General features: G+C 35.9%; 2 protein-coding genes across 2 annotated transcripts; one reads left to right on the top strand and one right to left on the bottom strand.

Annotated features, from left to right (window-relative positions):
* Nucleotides 1-1,291: 1,291 nt before the first annotated feature.
* On the bottom strand, nucleotides 1,292-13,316 carry LOC104118363 (E3 ubiquitin-protein ligase BRE1-like 1). The gene is made up of 19 exons (XM_009629590.4): nucleotides 13,138-13,316; nucleotides 11,873-12,034; nucleotides 11,582-11,669; nucleotides 10,255-10,485; nucleotides 10,002-10,163; nucleotides 9,091-9,284; nucleotides 8,921-9,004; nucleotides 8,674-8,793; nucleotides 8,406-8,592; nucleotides 8,135-8,295; nucleotides 7,971-8,042; nucleotides 7,663-7,739; nucleotides 6,464-6,658; nucleotides 4,552-4,624; nucleotides 4,365-4,451; nucleotides 3,092-3,229; nucleotides 2,812-3,014; nucleotides 2,538-2,703; nucleotides 1,292-1,739 (listed from the first exon to the last, which is right to left on the bottom strand). Exons 1-19 carry the CDS (start codon nucleotides 13,153-13,155, stop codon nucleotides 1,608-1,610), a joined length of 2,550 nt encoding a protein of 849 aa, XP_009627885.1. The 5' UTR covers nucleotides 13,156-13,316; the 3' UTR covers nucleotides 1,292-1,607.
* A 3,924-nt stretch (nucleotides 13,317-17,240) lies between these two features.
* LOC104118368 (putative pentatricopeptide repeat-containing protein At3g23330) lies at nucleotides 17,241-18,199 on the top strand. The gene is made up of 3 exons (XM_070201196.1): nucleotides 17,241-17,439; nucleotides 17,612-17,754; nucleotides 17,855-18,199. The coding sequence occupies exons 1-3, from the start codon at nucleotides 17,241-17,243 to the stop codon at nucleotides 18,197-18,199; spliced, it is 687 nt and encodes a 228-aa protein (XP_070057297.1).
* The last annotated feature ends 918 nt before the right edge of the window (nucleotides 18,200-19,117 follow it).

The raw sequence follows: 19,117 nt of genomic DNA on the forward strand, positions 1-19,117 counted from the left end.
CGTAAAACAAAGTTTGTGAAGTAGAAGACAAATTTACCTTATGTTTAAAAAGTTTGTAAATTAAATATCCTTGTAAAACACATTCGACGCAGGAAAGAGCAAAGGAAACGTTTGTTTATGACACAAAAGAAAAGGATAAACTTCTTTAACTATGACAGCAGAGCGTAATGTCACAAGTTTGTTATTCTTTCTTAGCAGAGCAGAGTACATGAATACTATATATTTTAGATCAAGTTTATCAGGCCTAGCTAGGCCCTAGGCATGCACTGACTTCCACTTGCTAGCCTCCAACTTGGTGTTGATGAAGTATTGTGAAAGAGTTAGGATCAGAGTGAGGTGCAGTTCCAAGGGCTAAATCAGGGTCTTGGCAAAGTTAGATAATGATTACATCGTTTTTTCTAACCCCCTCCCCCCCAAGGCTCATTCCTCCATTATAACAAGTCAGTGCGACCTCTTCATTGCCTTGCAGTATCTCTCAAACAACACTCTATACACTTCCACAATTAATAAATTACAAACAGATCAGACAACGAGATGATTGTCACTACTTGGTAATGTTCAATTGAAGCACCAGAAACCATAAGAGCTTGTATATTTTGATTATGCTTTCCAATCGAACGCTACTCGATACAAGTCAAAAATAAACACATATATAATTACAACTCCAAGAGTTAACCTGTCTAGACAACATCAAAGAGGTTACCTACTTTCTTCCAACTCCTGGTGTTTGGGCCTGTCTCGTCCAATACCTCATGGATAATTTTACGAAAAGCTGAAACACATCTGCTACTGCTAGTGTTCTTAAAGTTACAATAGTTGTTTTCACCCAAAAACAACTTTCAAGCTGTTGGTTCTTTTTTTTTTTTGGAAATGTTTATTTTGTTTTCTAAAACTTGACCAAGAAGCAGAACAAAATAAATTTGTTAAAATGAGCAAACATTTCTCGAATTCCCAAAATTATTTATCAACTAGCCGTCCTCTTTTTCTGATGACGCAAGACCATGGTAAATCAAATGAAAAAAGAGAAGATTAATTATATGCACCTTGTGAGGAAATTGCTAAGAAATTGACTGGTCCTGAGCAGAGGCCTTCTGCAACAAGTGTACTTAATGCTGCCTCTTGCAGTTGTAGTTGCGAATGTCAAGGTAGAACATGTTAGTACTGACCGGAGCTAATTTTCTTAAAGACTTGAACTACATACCTAGTCAAGCAGCAACTATGAACAATAAACACTACATAAATTGTGGGGTGGGTTTTTTTGGGGGGGGGGGGGGGGGGGGATTCAACGCGGTGAAGCAAGCTTGTCTTTCAGGCATTGCATCTACTCTAGCACTTAGTAACCAAACATCTGAACTTAAGTGCCTTCACTTAACAGAAAGGAAAGTTAAATTAACATGATCAACAACTTTGGACAGCACAAGCAAAAACTTAAAACAAAATCAATAACCTTTGAACCAGTACCAGCAAGTTCATGCAGACCACCAACTTCAACCATCAGCAGAATTTTCTTTTTTATGTTATTACCTGCGTAAATATGCCCAGACAATCACTGGATGATGATCTTGCTTCACCAGTGGCATAAGGCCTAGACATTCTCATGTTTCTTATCAGATATAAACAGCCTTCACATCATTTGTTCCAAAACTTGCAGAGCACACAGGGCATTTGCGGTGACGAGTCTCAACAATTTTTTGGATACACGGATTACAAAAGAGATGGAAACATTTCGTGAGGACAACCTGTAATGTAATAAAGACATCTTAGCTCTCAGTAAAACAGTTATCGGTAGAAAGAGTAAGAGCAAGGTTAAATTCTTTCTTCAATAAGGAGATTATTACATGTTTGGAGAAAAATAGACACACCCAAGGATGTGGCCTAGGGGTCTATAAATTGGGTGGAAACCTTGGAGACTAAGGCTCAAATCGCTGCCAAGACAAAAAAGGTGATTTCTTTCCATCTGCTTAAGTCCTTGGTAGGCAAAGATATTTGATATCTATCCTAGTGGGAGGTAACAAGTACCTGGTGGAATAGTCGAGGTGCACGCAAACTGGCCAGATGCTACCATTATAAAAAAAAAATATTTGGAGAAAACTAGTTCTATTAACACCGTGGCAAAACGAGAACCAATCATCGCAATAAGTTGGCATTCAGAATCTCTTATGATCTCACAAAATGGGGGAAGTATCAGTCTATCACTACGCTCATCCACATCAGACAAGATCACCTAATATCTATATTGCAGTTAGCCTACTGCCAAGCACATGTTTGGTTATATGTACTATTCAGTCTCATTAATTCTGGCTGTTCCCAATATTTAAAACCATAGAATCTCATCACTGAAGAATCTCTTGGATAGCTCATACTATTATCTCAATAACCAATCTAAACTAAGAACCCATCATCTTTTCATCCCATCTGCTGCCAGTATCAGAAACCAGTGGATCCTACAACAGATGTGACATTTCATGTGTTTTTTCAGCTTCACCTACCTGATGCTGATCGACCAAAGAAATAAGAAAAAAGTCAGTTGGTCCTACCTCTTTTCGCTTATCAAAGCAAATACTACAGTTGAGTATTTCCTTGTATTCCCTTAGCTTCTGCTGAAGCTTCTCAATAACAGATGACCCTTCGATGTGTGATCTCAACCGTGAAGTCTTTCTCCTCAGAGCTTCTACATCCTCCTCTGCTCTTTTCCTCTCAAACCTAGTCAAGTAACGCGAGGACAAGATAATAAGGGAATGCATAAGAGACTATTGGTTTAAGAGCTAAATTGATACTCGGGATACAGACAAACGTTAACCTCCAATTTACCTCTCTTTCTCTAGTTCTATCTGCAACTCTGCAAGATCAACTCGACTTTTGTCTATCTTGGACTGCAATTCTTCCAGTGTCTCCCGCAATTGCTGGGACGATTTTCTTACATCTAACAACCGTTTTTGGGTGTTCTCCAGAGCAAGAGAACTCTGAATCCTATCTTCTGCAAGTTTCTGAACTAGATCTGAGCATCCCCTCAACTGAAAGGAAACAAACACACTTTAAGTCCCTGCAGCAATATAAAGCATTTGGAACTCCAAAGAAGATCCCCAATTACCTGGTCATCAACTTTGGCAGCTTTCATTTCATAGAAACTGACCGCTGTATTGGCATCTTCAACCGCTCTCTCTATGGTTTGAGTTTCCCAGGCCAGACAATCCCGCTGCTGTCTTGCCCGTAGTCCCTCTAAAACAAGCTAAGGAGCAGAAGATAAACTTATCAGATAGTACTAAATTGGCAGCAGTAGAAACCTGACACAATAGAAATGCAAAGACTGATGACTGTTCAGAGTGTGCAATCCAGCAATCATGTAAAGCATGTTTTTCAGAGTATCCTCGAAGATCTTGAACTGATACAACAAAACTCCTTAAAACATCGTGGATAGAAAACTCCTTTAAAAACCCAAAATATCAATGCAAAGCTACGGAAGAGTGTCTAAAATAGTGGTCACAGAAAAGCAACTAATGCTGTGAAGGTGAAAACCATGGGCAAGGATAAAACCAGCATAAAACTAGGACAGTGGAAAACATTCTAAGCAGTTTCCCCAAATAAATACACATAAGAGAGTAATGGCTGATGAAAGATAGCCATGGAAGTAGTAGCAAGTCAATATGTTTACTGAAAGCAAATCCAAAGCTGCAATTAGCATTAAATACAGATGTATTTCTCTACTCTATTTTTGGTGTAAGTAATGATGCTGCCCCTTGTATATATTTTATAGCACTCTCTTGTCGCTGGATATTAATAATATTTATCCTTATCAAAAAAAAGAAAGGAAATAACTGGGTATGGTGGGTTGTCATCACTGATGAAAACAGAAAATGTAGATCAGGGTCACTGGAGGGGTAGTACCGTAGTAGTGCTGAGCATTTAGACGTAAAAGAGTTAATTGGTATGGTAAACCAATAGAGAGGTAGTAACAAGGTTGCATCAGAAATTATTAACACCCCTAAGCAGTGTAAATCATTCACCAGGAACAATGAACACCCATAGTCAATCACTTTTTCTCATTGTCATATGATGTAAAACCAAAAGCAAAAGTTAATCACTCGAAACCATCTGACAAATAAAGTCTGAACAGAAATACCAAAACCATGCTTCTCCCTAATTTTACTGACTCCTCCACCAAGATGCAACTTTAGTTCACATGAAGAAGTTAATTGATTCATGAAGCATCTAATTGACAACAAATAACAGAATTCACCAATTAGAGCAAATAGGGAGGACTAATGGTACCTCTAAGTAACTAATGGTACATAAATTAGTTGAAGATTTTTGCCAAATTTACAAAAATGATAACAGATTGAAGGCATTTCTGTCAGATATATTACCTTGATATTGTAATCATCTCTCTCTGTGATTTGCTGGAAGAGCTGCTGATTTTGTGATTGCATATCATCGTAGGCTTGCCCAATTGTCTGGAACAAACGAATCTCTCTAATCTTTCAGATTGTTTTACAAAGCTAGTGTTCTATACAACTGACCTATAAGCACATACAAGTTAAGCAGTAAACAGACCTCAATCTCAGAGAGGTAGGCCTCAGTTTCTTCATGCTTGGACTTCAAGACTTCCGAGAGTCTAGACCGTTCCCTGAAGTAACAAGAACTAACAATCTTTGTGAATATTCTTCACGACGCTAATTAATTATTACAAGGAACAAGGAAAATTCGACTTATTAGTATACTTCTTGTATACGGGTGAGGCTTTTCCCTTTTTTAATGAATTTTATTACTTTATCAAAAAAGGAACAAGGAAAAGAAGAGTTCTATCAAATTGATAAAAAGACCATATATATTTTAAAGCTTCTCAACACTAGAAATGCAAATAATCCTATTACCTTTGTTGCAATCTTGAACCAATTTATATGAAAGAAGCTAGAAAAATAAGCCCACAGGTATATGGAAGAACGTAATGAGCATCGACTACCGCATTTATCTCAGAATCTCATGACCCAATTGGACCTGCTGGTGAAATCCAGGTCAAACGCCCATAAGCATCAAAACTAACTAGCATCCTAGAAAAGATTCATTCTCCCAACATAACTGACCGGTTATATAGAATACATCAGGAGCGAAGGTGTGGATCTCAAAATCTCCCTTATCTCGACAATTCCATGAAGCTTGCACCATAGAATACTCAGTAAATCCCCGAACACTCTCCAGGGCCATCTTTCTCTCCAAAGCCCAAGGCCCTCTCCTAAAACCATCAAGATAAGATTCCACTACTGCAACTTTGATTGGTAAACATGCTCAGGGGCGGCCCATCCCTAAAGCAAGTAAAGCAACTGCTTTAGGCCCCACATTTGTGGGAGGCCATTTTTTGTTACAGATAATAGGTTATATATAAGTTTAAAAAAAGTTATGTGAAGTGAAAAGGTTTGATTTATTTCTTCAACAAATATAGAGAAGAAAGATTTGCAACTGCTATGATTTTTGCTAAGGAAATTGCATTTAAAATGAAAATCGAACCCAAATTTCATAAGGAACGTGTGATATATAGGAAGAAACAATTTGATGAGAATATTGATAATGAAATCTCAAAATCTTTCGAAGAGTCCTTTAGAGTTGATTACTTTTTATACATAGTAGACAACGCTATTTTCTCACTTCAAAATCTAACAATTCGAAGCATATGAAAATATTTTTGATTTTCTATTTAACGGTAAAAAACTGAGATCAGTAGATGATGAAAATTTGAAAAAAATATTTCCTTAATCTTGAATGTTCCTAAGACTTAATAATCAATCCGATATTGATGGTTTAGATTTATTTTCTGAATTAAATATGTTAAGAAAAATAGTACAATTAGAAGATAATAGTTTAATTGATATACTCAATCAAATAAAAAGATTTACTTCTTTTCCAAATGCGTATATTGCTTATAGAATAATGTTAATAATTCTTGTTACCGTTGCTTTAGCGGAAATAAGTTTTTCAAAATTAAAATTGATAAATCTTACCTAAGATCAACAATGTCTCAAGAGAGGTTAAATTGATTAGTTATATTGTCAATTGAGAAAGACGTATTAGGAGAAACTGATTATAAGAAAATTATTAATAACTTTACATCTAAAAAAGGTAGAAAAATAGACTGCAAATAAAAAAGTTTCTTTTATAAAATAAGTTAAGGCCCCTTATAAAATTTCGCTTTAGGCCACAAAATTCGCCGGGCCGCCGCTAGAAGTGAAATGAAGCCGGAGGCATGGGCATCCTCACAACCTGGCTAAAATCCACTCTTCCCACTAATAGTGGACTTGTGCCCCTCCAACCATTACTTTCGACTTAAGAGTTTTTCATGTATGGGAATACATAATAATTTCAACCCCTATTTAGGAAGATGTCGTTTAAGCGCACACATACAATTTTCTGAATGATCTACCAACAGCACTATGATGACTCGTCATTCAATATAACAAGTGGTTGAACAGACCTTTTAGAAGCATCCAACTTCTGTCTCAGCTCTGCAATCTCAGCTTCTGCAGCAGCTAGCTTCTGCTGGGAGTTAGCCTCGGCTTCGATAGCAGATTTCACTCTTAATTCCAAATTGTGCTCATCAAGAGAAGTCTTCAGACTTTGAACACAAGCCCAAGCTCTGTACTCAGAATCCCGAGCCTCAAAAACATCCCTGCGGTCACCATGGTAATGTTTGGAAGCATAGCGCACCAATTATTTTATCAAAAATTCAGTGAAGAAAAAGATCCATTCAAGTAAGATATATGCCCATTGAGGAACTACATACCTAAAATATATGAAATTCAATAGCTTATCAGCAAGGATTTCTATCAAAGAACACTAAATGCTATTTCAGTATTACAAATTGGAAGAAGAGATTCTGCAAACAGTGATTGTAAGGACTTCAGTGCAAATAGGAAAGTATTGCAAGCTGGCCCAGAAACTATTGTTATCACAAAAAAAAAGGGAGGAAAGTATTCACCAATTCATTTTTTCTCCAAAACCATCGTGAAGTCAAGCATGGACATACAATTTGGTCAAAAGTACCTTTGGCAGCTCAATTGCAATTAGAAGCACCGTAAGAAACCAAAATGACAATGTGATATATCCAGTTAAATACGTTTGATTTACAAGCATGATGTTGGACGGAAGAAACCTTCCCAGACCCCACTTTGTGGGATTACACTAGGTTTGTTATCGTTGTTGTTGATGTTGGACAGAAGCATGTCATATTCGGAAATATAAAGGACGAAATGTTTTCTATGTACACATGATATAACAAATTCCAAGCTAAACCCATCATTGCATTAAGGCACAATATGGTGCTCCAATTTAAAACAGAAATTATTTGAGAAAATCCATCATCACACTAATCCAATGTATATAACGAAAATATTTCAAAAGAAATAACACTAATGTCACTTCCCTGTTTACTGCTCAATTCTAACTTCCAGTAAACACTATCTGAGCCCAACCCTTCCTATTTCCCCTGCTTTCCTCAATGATTAATTAAAAAGCAATTAGTCCACAAAAGGCTCTTTAACAAAGTGACTTCGCTTAATCACAAGAAAGTGACTTCACTTAATCACAAGAGAGACATTAAGCGTGCACCAGTAAACTCTTAAAAAATAAAAATGACTTACACTTAATCACAATAAGCATTTAACCATGCCTTACCTTGAGAAAGCGGATTCACGCTTATACATCTCCCAAATAAGCTTTAACTGCGTATCACTCTCTTTCAAATCATTAACCTGTGGCACGAAATTCAAACCAAGGAGCAATCTCATGTTAAAATTTGTACTCAGTCAAGCACCTGAAATCGAAAACACTCATAGAAGAGGCCAAAAAAATGCAAGTGAAATCCTTACTCAGATGCAATGAAGTAAAAACTAACAAGAAATTAATAAAGCATCCAACAAGAATAGCATCCAGAAAATAGATGATGAAAGACTGCAGAGAGATTGGAGCAAAGTTGAACATACCATAGCTTGTAACTTCAGTATTTCAGTCACTTGGGAAGCTGATTTGGCAGACAACCTTTCTAGCTCTTTAGACTATTGAAAAGCCAAACAAAAACATTATATTTAAATAGCTAACCAGTTGAAAAATAAAGGAATAGGAAAAGTTAGTGGATTAGCACCAAAACCTTTCGGTCAAGAATACTGGAAAGTGACTGAACATCAGCTCGTGGTGAATGAACATCTGAAGCAGTCTCCTTGTAATTACTTAGTTGATTCTGCATATTGCCCATTGTTTCAGGGAATGAAGAAACCAAGTTTTTAAATTCTGCAATAATTTCTTTCCTGCCTGAAACAAATGGCATCTATAGTTAAATAGTGCTGCCTGTTACGACATTAAAGTACACATTTTAACCAAAAAAGGAACAGTAATCAACAGCAACTGCTTTTTCGGTATACCAGGTTCTCTTGATGCTTCTTCCAGCTTAGCCTCAATCATACTTCTTTCTTGCATGTGTTTCTGTATCTCCATTTCCAGCCAGGCTATTCTGGAATCAGCAACAGTGGAAGATCGCCGAAATACATCAATTAAATCATTCTTCAAATTCATTTCTTTTTCCCTCCAAGAAAGATTGTCTTTCTCCACCTATTTAATGACAAAAATTTAAAACAAGAAGATAAACCAAATAAAGAACAAAATACAAGTGAACTACCAACCAGCTACAACCTGTAGTTTCTTGTATAGGGACTGATACAGAGATACATCTGCTTTAGCTTTCGCAAGTTGATCTTTAACCAAGGCATATGGTTGGGAAGAGCATATGACTTTCACATTCTTTAGTTTGTTCTGTCAAGAAGTATCCATTCAAAACATTAGTGAAGAAGCAAACAAACGAGGTACTACAACGGTAAAACAGAGAGAACACTAACAAACAACAGAATGGAAGAAGGAAATCAATCAAACCAAAGTTAACCTGTAAGTTGGACAACTGCTTCAATATATCGATCCTTTCTTCATGAAGACGCTTGAGTTCGAATAAACGAAAAGAAGATTGGTCCTGTAAACAGGATCTTGTTCATATAATACATTCACCTACTTAAGTGGGATCAAACATGAGTGTAGACGCACAAACCAGTAAATTACCAAATACTCCTTAAGTGTGGTCTCCATATCCTGCATGTCTCTCTGCTTATCTCTCGCCTTATCATTACCAGTGTGCTTATTTCCAAGATTCAGGACAGGGAAATGGACCCCCTTGGCAGCATCTTTCTCTGCTTTTAGAATTGCCAACTTGCTATTACTTTCGTCCAAATCCGCAATAGTTCTCTCCAACTCCCCTTCATAATAAATGAAATGAAAGTTAATCTTGAAAGCCAACCTTAGGCCCATATGGAATTAATATTCATAATGCACCACCAAAAGTTGACAGTTTTGACTGAAAAGCCTATAGAATAAATCAGAAAAAGCACATGAAACAAATTCTAAAATGCATTTGCTTGATCACAATAATGCATTTGATATTCATAATACAGCGGTCCAATGTTTTCATTTACTTAAACATACCGGTGAAGATATATTTTTTTGCTTTCTACCTGTATTTAAACCAAGGCTTGAGAAAACTTCACAAGGAAAATCAAAAAAAAAAATTAACAACACATGGCAAAGGAAAATAGCTGTTAATAATTCTACCAGTTCTGCACTTATTGTCTCAGAAATCTCTGACATCATGATTTGATGACTAAAGCGAAAGTCATCCTATACACTACAGCCATACCAGAATAACAATACTAAATGAGAAAAGAGTGGTAGTCACAATAACTGCGCCAAAGTGACCAGAGTTCTGCCGGTAAAAAGAAACATTATAAGTTTAAACAAATCAACGAAGGCAACATGCTCAGTTAAACAGTATTGACTAATTAAACAAGTTGGCACCTACGATGACAAACTGGAACGTAGCATTTCAAATTTCCAGAGTATTTTGAGTTTTCCAATAATAAAATGTCAAAACATTAACCATTAGTTGAATCATGGTTGACTCAAGAATAGGGAGTTACCTCTTAAACGCTTAAGCTCGGCTTTATACTTAGCATCGGTATCTTTATGGCTCTGTAATGCACCAGCCAGGGATCGATGCTTCAGATGTAGTTCATTTATTGCTTGTCTCAGATTTTTAACTCCTATACGCAAATCATTTGATGACTTTTGGAGGCATGACCCTACAGAGCAAAAACTTAAAATATAGTAAAGCTGGAGAAGGAATAAGGCAGCCGTCTCAGAGAGATGAAAAAACATTTGAAAACTTTTTACCGTCTTCAGGAAGCACCTTGAGAACCGCAGCACACAACTTGTCCTTCATTTGCCAAATGTCATCTACAGTGGCTACTATATTCTGCAATATTTTCATCATCTTTTCATCATCCATTTGCTTGTGTTCATCTTCCGTTTGAGTTACATTGTTAACAGCAGAGCTGCTTTCAGTTGCACCAGTTTGTAACAGGCGACTTAAGAAAGAATCCTCACATGCATAGAAAGAACCATCTAGCAACAAGGTGATAAAGAATAGATAAGAGAAACAAAATTGATGCAATTTCAGAAACCTAAAGCTACAACTTTTTTCTTTTACTGGGATGACCAAATAACGCCAACTCTAAGTTAAAAGAGAAGGAATCTTCAGAATAAATCTATCTTACCATAACAATATGTATGAAAACGGCTTTAGAAAAACACAACACCAGCAATAGCACTTCTACCAAATTCTTAGTATTCAAGGTAAGACAACGAGAGGTCTATATTTTGAGGTCCATCAACCGTATTAAGTACCGCTTAGATAGACATAACACACAAATTTAACAGCAGTGTGCAGAGAATAAGACAATATTGGCTAGATAGCGAAAAGGACGAAAACAAAAAGCACGGAAAACTGTACTATATACCCTGGTGTTCAATGTGAGAGAACGTTCTGCACCATACCCTGTAACCCAAGGCATTAGAGTTCACCATCTGCTTTTGGAAAACCAACACCCAACCTGAAGAGCGTATTGGGAAGCAAAAAAGCACCTTACAGTAAAGAATCCTATCTCTTTCCACTACAGTAACTTCCGTGTTTTATTTCAAGAGTTCCGAGAAGATAGATAAAAACTAGAACAAGGTAGTGAAGGGAATGGAGCTTAAGATCACTGCACACCTCCTGTTAGGCTTAATATTGTATCCCTAGCACTTACATTGATAATCTCAAGTTGAGCCACTAATTAATTGAAAAGGGATACAATGGCCTACAAATTTACCTAATTAACACTACCAATGGTCTACTACGGAGTTTAATATCTTTGCTTCTTGTTCCTACCTAGTAAAAAAACAAAAATTAGATGCTAAAATTAGTATTCAACAATCATTAATGAAAGAAGTTAGTTATCATAGCTAACTAAGTTATACATAGTTAGAAGCCAGCATGGACTGTTACATCAAAATCTTCTTCTATGACAAACTTAGATAGCAACCATATCCTCTTATCCTCAGTGAATCAGAACCTTCTAACCTTTTCAGAAAAACACATTATGTTCCTTTTTAGAAGGAGAGGGAAGAGAGTTTGGGAGTTAACAAGGAAAAAAAACTAGCATAAATGAGCATCTCTCACCTTCTGTACTAGACTGATGGTTACTTGCATTTCCATGTCTTAACGAATCCATTGAACGGATGGAACATACTTCCAACTCACCAACCAACTAGTAAAGAAGCAAGACAAAAGTTCCATTCAGAAACACGCAGCACTATACAGGACACGGATAAACATGTCCGTGCATGTAAAAAATGTCTATCTGTGTGTACTTTGAGGATCAGACTGACAGGACAGCTATAGAGAGCATAAATCTATGCTAAATAACAGAATCATGCTTAAGCATCTAAATGCTGAAACCAAATACAATACCTCTTCCCATGATTTCTGAATAACTGCTAGACTGTTATCATATGGCTTCTGTTTATCCCTCAATTCAGTAAATTTATCTTCAAGAACCGCAATCTCAATCTTCTGAGATTCTAGCTTTTGAGAGAGTTTTTGGTTTTGATGTAGTAGGACCGCAGTATCAAGCTATAGTAAGCAAGAATAATAAACATGAATGAAACAAAATGTGTTAGGGCAGTATAACAAACCAAACTAAAATACAATCAGAAAGATGGAGAGACCTTTTGGCAATTTTATTTCCAAGAAGGTGAAGACTAAACAATTATGTCTCAGATAAGAAAGAGCAAATGGAAAAAAGACACACGTCTGATTGGTTTAAGGGAATATGAAGGAAAAGTGGACCGCATAAGAATGATTCCAACCTATGCATTCTTTCAATTCCTTTACTTTCATTTCCATACTAACAAGTCACCCCCTTCGAGAGGAGTTGCCTACAGTATCTTGCAGGTGGTTTTCCTCTTGCATGTTAGATGCAAAAAGGTAACAATTCTCAAATGGTCAAAGAGTATATCAAAAAAAGAAGGAAAAATAGGAAAAACTTAGTTTTGAAGGAATAAAGGGCTGCTCAGTGCACGAAGTACCCAGTTCTCATGCAAGCCTCGGGGAAGGGGTGTGATGTGGGCAGCCTACCCTCACACAAGCATCAATGGCTAATCCACTCAAACACTTAACCTATATGTCACACGGAGGCAATTTTACCATCGCTTTAAGGCTCCCCTTCTTAGTTTTGAAGGAATAACAAGGAAAAATAAAGACAACTACATGAGAAGGATTGTCTTTCTTAGCATATCTTCTATTATAATTAAACAACCCCTTAAATGAAAATAAATTTACACTACTAGCAGTACACATATATCATCAGTAGTGATTCTCCTGCAGTTCATCTCTTTCACTATTCTGCAATATCAATCGCTTTCTTCCTCTCTGTTTTTCTTTATTTTTTGTTCTTGTGAAAACCACTACCCCAGTTAGATATTACCAACACTTTACTAGGATTTCTTTAACTGGCACTGTACTTCCTTGTAAATATATTAACTGTTCCAATTTGACAAAAATCTACAATCAAACACTCCCTCCATCCCAATTTGCTTTTCGAAAACCAACTACTATGTTGATTTTCATTAAGCGGAGAATCATCAAAAAGGAAAGTACACATTACGCTATTGAATTTCGATTAAACTAAGGTGAACGTTGCATAGTGAAAAAGGTGAGGGGCGGAGAGTACTGACCGGTAATAGGGTTTCCATTGATAAACCAAAAAAATATATTTGAACTTGCTAATATAGATAACAGTCTCTTTACTATCTCCGGCAGCGAAACTGCGACTCCGGCAGTATAGTCATCAGAAGGAATGTTTTTGTGAGTAGGGTTACAGTTTCCGACTGTAATATGAAAGAAACTGGTTTTTCACCCTACAAAAGATCCGACTATAAAAGGAGCATCGCTGAAAACAATAAAATTATTTTTACGTCCGTTTAAAAATAAAGTAATATTTTATTTCGATAATCAAGCAATATTTCGGTTATGATGTTTAAAAATTTGATAACTTTTTATTGTTGAATTTTAGGTATAGTAATTTTGCAGTTTATAGATGTATAAATAAAATTTATAAACCTGAGAAACTAACGCTGAATTTGCATGAAGGCTAAATGTTTTTGTATAAATATTTTGAATAAGATTATAGGATGAAACATTATATGAAAGTAGTACAAGTAAAAACATAATCATCAAAATTAATGACTACTGATATCTTTGGCACGATTTTTCAGAATTCTAAAATTGTTATAATGGGCGTAATCAACAAGGATTACGTGATCTCAATCTTAATATTATTTAGTTAATGCAGATATTAACTCTTCCGAGAATCTTTAACCATTATACAACTAATAATAATGACAATTACGGTAATATTGCCATTTAATTTCTACAAGGTCAAGAATCTAATTTTATTGTATTATCCTACTTCATTAAATAATAAACTATCAGTTAAAGATTATGTTAATTTTTATTTAAATGACTAGGAAAATATTATTGACATGTTTAAATTTGTATATCATTGTCGTTCTTATATGTTAATATAAAATCAATACAATTAAATAAACAACAAATATATCGTCCTTAATTAGAACTATCATTTCAAATTTCTTATTTATTTGATAAAATATTGTATGCTATAACATGATTCAAGGTAATTTCAGCTCTAAATGTTCTACTTACTTAACTGTATTTAAAAACAATTTTGAGGTAATTTTATCGCTTTCTTTCAACTTGTGCGTCACCAAATACATATGAATTACTCCAAACGAAAGCGATTAGTATCCCTGAACTGGTATTGCTTGCAATGTGTATCTCAAGTGTTAATTTTGATTTGTTATGTAATTTTCATCAAATTAAAATAAAACATCAGCAAATTTAAAATATATTAATGTATTATTCGTATGTTTTTTAGTACTTTCAGATAACGTGTTAGTAATAGTATTGTCTCAACCTCTCTTTTTCGTCGAGCAAGCCCTGTTATATCTAATGGTACATGCTGATACGATTATTCAAGCCACTCGAATGTGAATAAGTCTTATATTAAACCCATCTGAAATAACTAATAAAAGTTTAGCAAAGATAATATCTAAAGAAAATTATAAACTCATAAATGGAAGGCACGAGCCTCGAAGGATTAAAACAAAGAACAAAGTCTTCGGAGCATCCACCTGGAATGATAAAATATTTAAAAGTAACTGAAATTATAATAGTCAACTACCGCTAGAAGAAATCAACGGAGTCTATCTACTAGTTCCACGAAAAGTTCGAAATTTAGCCACGAGCTTTGTTACCTATACACTCAATGCTTGTCATACGATGTGACAGGCCTAAACGGGTTAAGTACCTCAAAGGATACCAAGTAAGTCTTGTTTATCACCCCATAAGCAAATGACAAGATTTTTTTGGACTATACAGTTACAATAAAAACACAATAACCATAAACTTAAGTAATTAAATAAATTAAAACTTAAGTCTGAAAGCTAAACTGGTACATGAAATTTGAGTTAAGTTATGATAATTGAATATAGCTGAGTTTCTTTATTCTGAAAATTCTATCTAACAAGTAATGGTGCCTGCAAGTGTGAGGATGATTGGCCCAATCCCCGGTCGTGATGACTTTTAAATCCGGGGAGGTTGACCACTTCTCCCAAACACATAAATCTGGTGGCACCTGCAAGTGTGGGGATGGTTATCCCGTTCCCGGCCCTAGCAACTCTTACACTCGGAGAGGTTAAACCATATTTTTCCTTTCCTTTCTGAATCTAAACGTATTAGCACCTACAAGTTGGAGGAAGCTAAACACCTCTATCGTGGCACTTACACTCGGGAAAAGCTGGCTACTTTTCCCTTTTGAATTTGAATGAATGCAAGCAATAGCATAACAACAATCAAATCAAACAAAAGTTTCAAATACTTCTGATATTTTGAGCTAGCTGAGTTATTATGCAAGGCAATTTAGTTTTTGTAAGTTAACTGTATCATGAAGTAGCATATATTTATAGCATTAAAATAATCAAGGATTTCAAAAAAATAGTCAAAGTATTTACACCTAAGAATCAATTAGGCACTTTCTCATCAGTAATATTTTATTAAGCATTTTCTTATTACACCCCGATTTAGGGAATTGTAAGCTTAACATACCTTAATTGACTATCAAGAACTCTACCAACGAATTCGTGTAGCCAAACCTTTTGAGAATCTACAACAAGGAGTTAGAACCATTAGCCCAACCATTAACTTTAACCCAAATTACCAAATTATGTTCTACTTGGCCATAACAACATAATTAGATTTTTTTCTATGAACTATGTCGTTTCCGGTCCTTCAAACACAATAATACACTGTAAAATTTATGATTTTGATGGTAGAGAGCAAATAAATTACCTTAGATATTGCTCTCAGAAACCCTAGGTCTTGGATTCTTACGAAACCCTTTGAATTCTTGCTGAAAATATAGGATTTTAAATTTTTTAGGTGTTGAACAACGTTAATCGAAAGTTCCTAACTTGAATTCATGGTAGGATTTTTACCTTGAGTGGATTAGAAAACCCCTAGGTCATACTTGCTTCGAAAAACCTCTCCAAAATGCTATAAAAATAAGTGGGCTTCTCTTTCCCCGGAGTGCCTTATAAAATATGATTTCGGTGTTGAAAAATTGACCTAGCACGTCGTGCGACACATTGCATGGCACCCCGTGCCAAGAGAGTTTTCAAAATTTTGCCCGTTTGACCCGAATTCGGCCTAGCACGTCGTGCCACATGTCCTTTGACACGTCGTGCCAAGGTATTTTTTGGGAATAAATTATTGTCGCTATCCTTCAGTAAAATAATCATAACCTCTTGTAGAAGTGTAGGAATCACAAACGATTTTTCTTTACGAAAATTAGACTCAAAGATCTTTCATTTGATATATAATTCATAGTTTAATTCATAACACATTAGGAGTGATTTATTAAAGTTAGGTCACGTGCGCTTATGTTCCCTTTCTTCTACTAAACATTTCTAATTTGTTCCAAACTACTTGTCCTCCCTTATAGATGCCCATATAACCTTCCAAACATAAGCTTTAGGTACTATAAAGTTTACAACTTTTGGATGCATGTCCAAGTTAGAGACTGGACGAAGACGTAATAGATAGCAAAAAAGTTTCTGGGGTATTATATTTAAATTATCTACATCAATACTTAATATCAAGTACTCCTTATTTTGCAGATTCCTTATATGAATTTGGTGTAAAAAGTTATTTGAAAATTGAGATTAGATCTGAAGTGACCTGATAATATAAGATGTATTTAATAATACTACAATAGTATTTCCTTTCATATGCGAGTCTGTTTAGGAACCTAAACAATTTGATTCATTCTTCCACGCTGTTTTCACCTCACATTATTTTATGTTTCCCCATGACTACTCTGGGATATAGCTTATTGCTCCCTCTTACCTGTGGCACCGTTTCCCCCTTAAACTTCAAATGCCAAGCGCCAATAGACAATTTCGTCTTGAATAGACCCATTAAGTGTCGTAGGTATAACTGCAAGTAAATCCATTGTCAGCTCATGAAATCGAGTAACTTTGTTGCCGACAAGGTTGCAGTCGTTGGAAGATGCAAGAAAACTGTTTGATGAAATGCCTGGGAGAACTCTACCTTCGTATTCTTGCTCTAAGTCTGAGCAGTGGAATGAACTTTCTTTATTTTGCAGTTAATGATAGACGAGGAGGGCTTAATGCTAGATAATTATGTGGTCCCTACATTACTCAAGGCTTGCGCGGGGATGAGATTATTAAAATTCGGGCAAATGGTTCATGCATTTGTAGTGAGAAAGGGTATAATTAAAGATACTTTTGTCAGTAATGCGCTTATTCATATGTATGCAAATTGTGGAGAATTGGAATCATCAGAGCGTTTATTTAACTCAATGGAAGAAAAAGATGTGGTTTCTTGGACTGCTTTATTATCTGCTTATATGAATGCAGGGCTCGTGGAGGAAGCAGAACGTGTTTTTCACTCAATGAAATAATAGGGTAAAGCCCGATTTGATATGTTGGAATGCACTTGTATCTGGATATGATAAGAATGGAAAGGTTGATCTAACTATAAGGTGCTTAAATGAGATGCAAAAGAATGGAATGAAACCTAAAGTTACTTCTTGGAATGGTGTAATTTCAGGATGTGTGCAGAATGGTTATTTTGAAAATGGCCTGAATGTGTTTAATGAGATGTTGCGGTCTTATGACCAACCTAATGTTGTGACAATTGTTAGTATTTTACCAGCATGTGCAGGCTTGGGTGATCTGAAGATTGGGCAAGCAGTTCATGCGTATGCTATTAAAAATGAATTTTGTGGTAATATTCATGTCGAAGGATCACTTATTAATATGTATTCGAAATGTGGAAGAATTGATCTCGCAGAGTGTGTTTGTGAGGATAAAGGAGAAAAAGACTGCTGTGTTGAACGAGATGACCGCTGCTTATGTTGATGAACATAAAATGGATGCTGCACGTAGTATTCTTAAGTCAATGCAAGATTATGGCTTAAAACCTGATGAAGTTTCATTTAATACTCTTCTAGCTGGACACGCAAGAAATGGGGAAAAGAATGAGGCTTATGAGTTACTATCTGAAGTGGTCAATTGGGGTCTAAAGCCGAATCTTGTGTCTTTTAATGTACTCGTATCTGGTTTCCAACAATCTGGGCTTAGTTCTGAAGCTTTAAAATATTCCCAATCATTCAATCATCTTCCAGCAAATATATAGAGGAGAAAGTGCCAGTTCCTCCAGTAAAGCCAAATCCTGTAACATTAACTGGAGTTCTGGCAGCTTGTGCTGATCTTACCTTACTGACGCAAGGAAAAGAAATCCATGGTTTTGTTTTGAGGCCAATATCTTTATATCTAGCGCACCCTCCACTTCCAACCAAGAGGTTGTGAGTTCGAGTCACCCAAGAGCAAGGTGGGGAGTTCTTGGAGGGAGGGAGCCGAAGGTCTATCGGAAACAGCCTCTCTACCCTAGGGTAGGGGTAAGGTATGCGTACAAACTACCATCCCCAGACCCCATTAGTGGAATTATACTGGTTTGTTGTTGTTGCTTTAATCGACATGTATGCAAAATGACATGATATAGCTTTGGCAACAAAGGTTTTCTGCAATATGTATGGAGGATAGAAACACAGTTACATGGAACTTTGATAGATGGCTTCATTAAAAATGGGCAGCCAAAAGAGGCCATTAATCTCTTTAACAGAATGCTGAAGGAAGGTCCTCATCCAAACTCAATGACATATCTCATATTTCTACCAGCATGTGGTGATAGGGAGCTCTAAATTTTGGAAGAGAGATTCATGGTCATCTGATAAAAAGCCAACTTAAGGAACTCGTTACTGCCAAAACGTCCAGTTTGGTAGACATGTATGCTAAATGTGGTTGTACCAAGGAGGCACGATTGATACTAGATAAGATGACTTCTAATGCTAATGTAATTGGCTTTGACACTTTTAGATTCAACTTCAAAGGATATTTCAACATTTCATGAATATTACCAAAAGTTACATTTATGTTTCAATCATTTACAATTCATAAATCATCATTCTGCCGAGAGTTGTCCATCAACTTCCCCTCTGGCCAGATTCTTGTTGACTGGTGAAGGGAGTACGTATATATAGGTATGGATGTATCT

Source organism: Nicotiana tomentosiformis, chromosome 4 (genome assembly GCF_000390325.3).
Source record: "Nicotiana tomentosiformis chromosome 4, ASM39032v3, whole genome shotgun sequence".
Taxonomy (NCBI): Eukaryota; Viridiplantae; Streptophyta; class Magnoliopsida; order Solanales; family Solanaceae; genus Nicotiana; species Nicotiana tomentosiformis.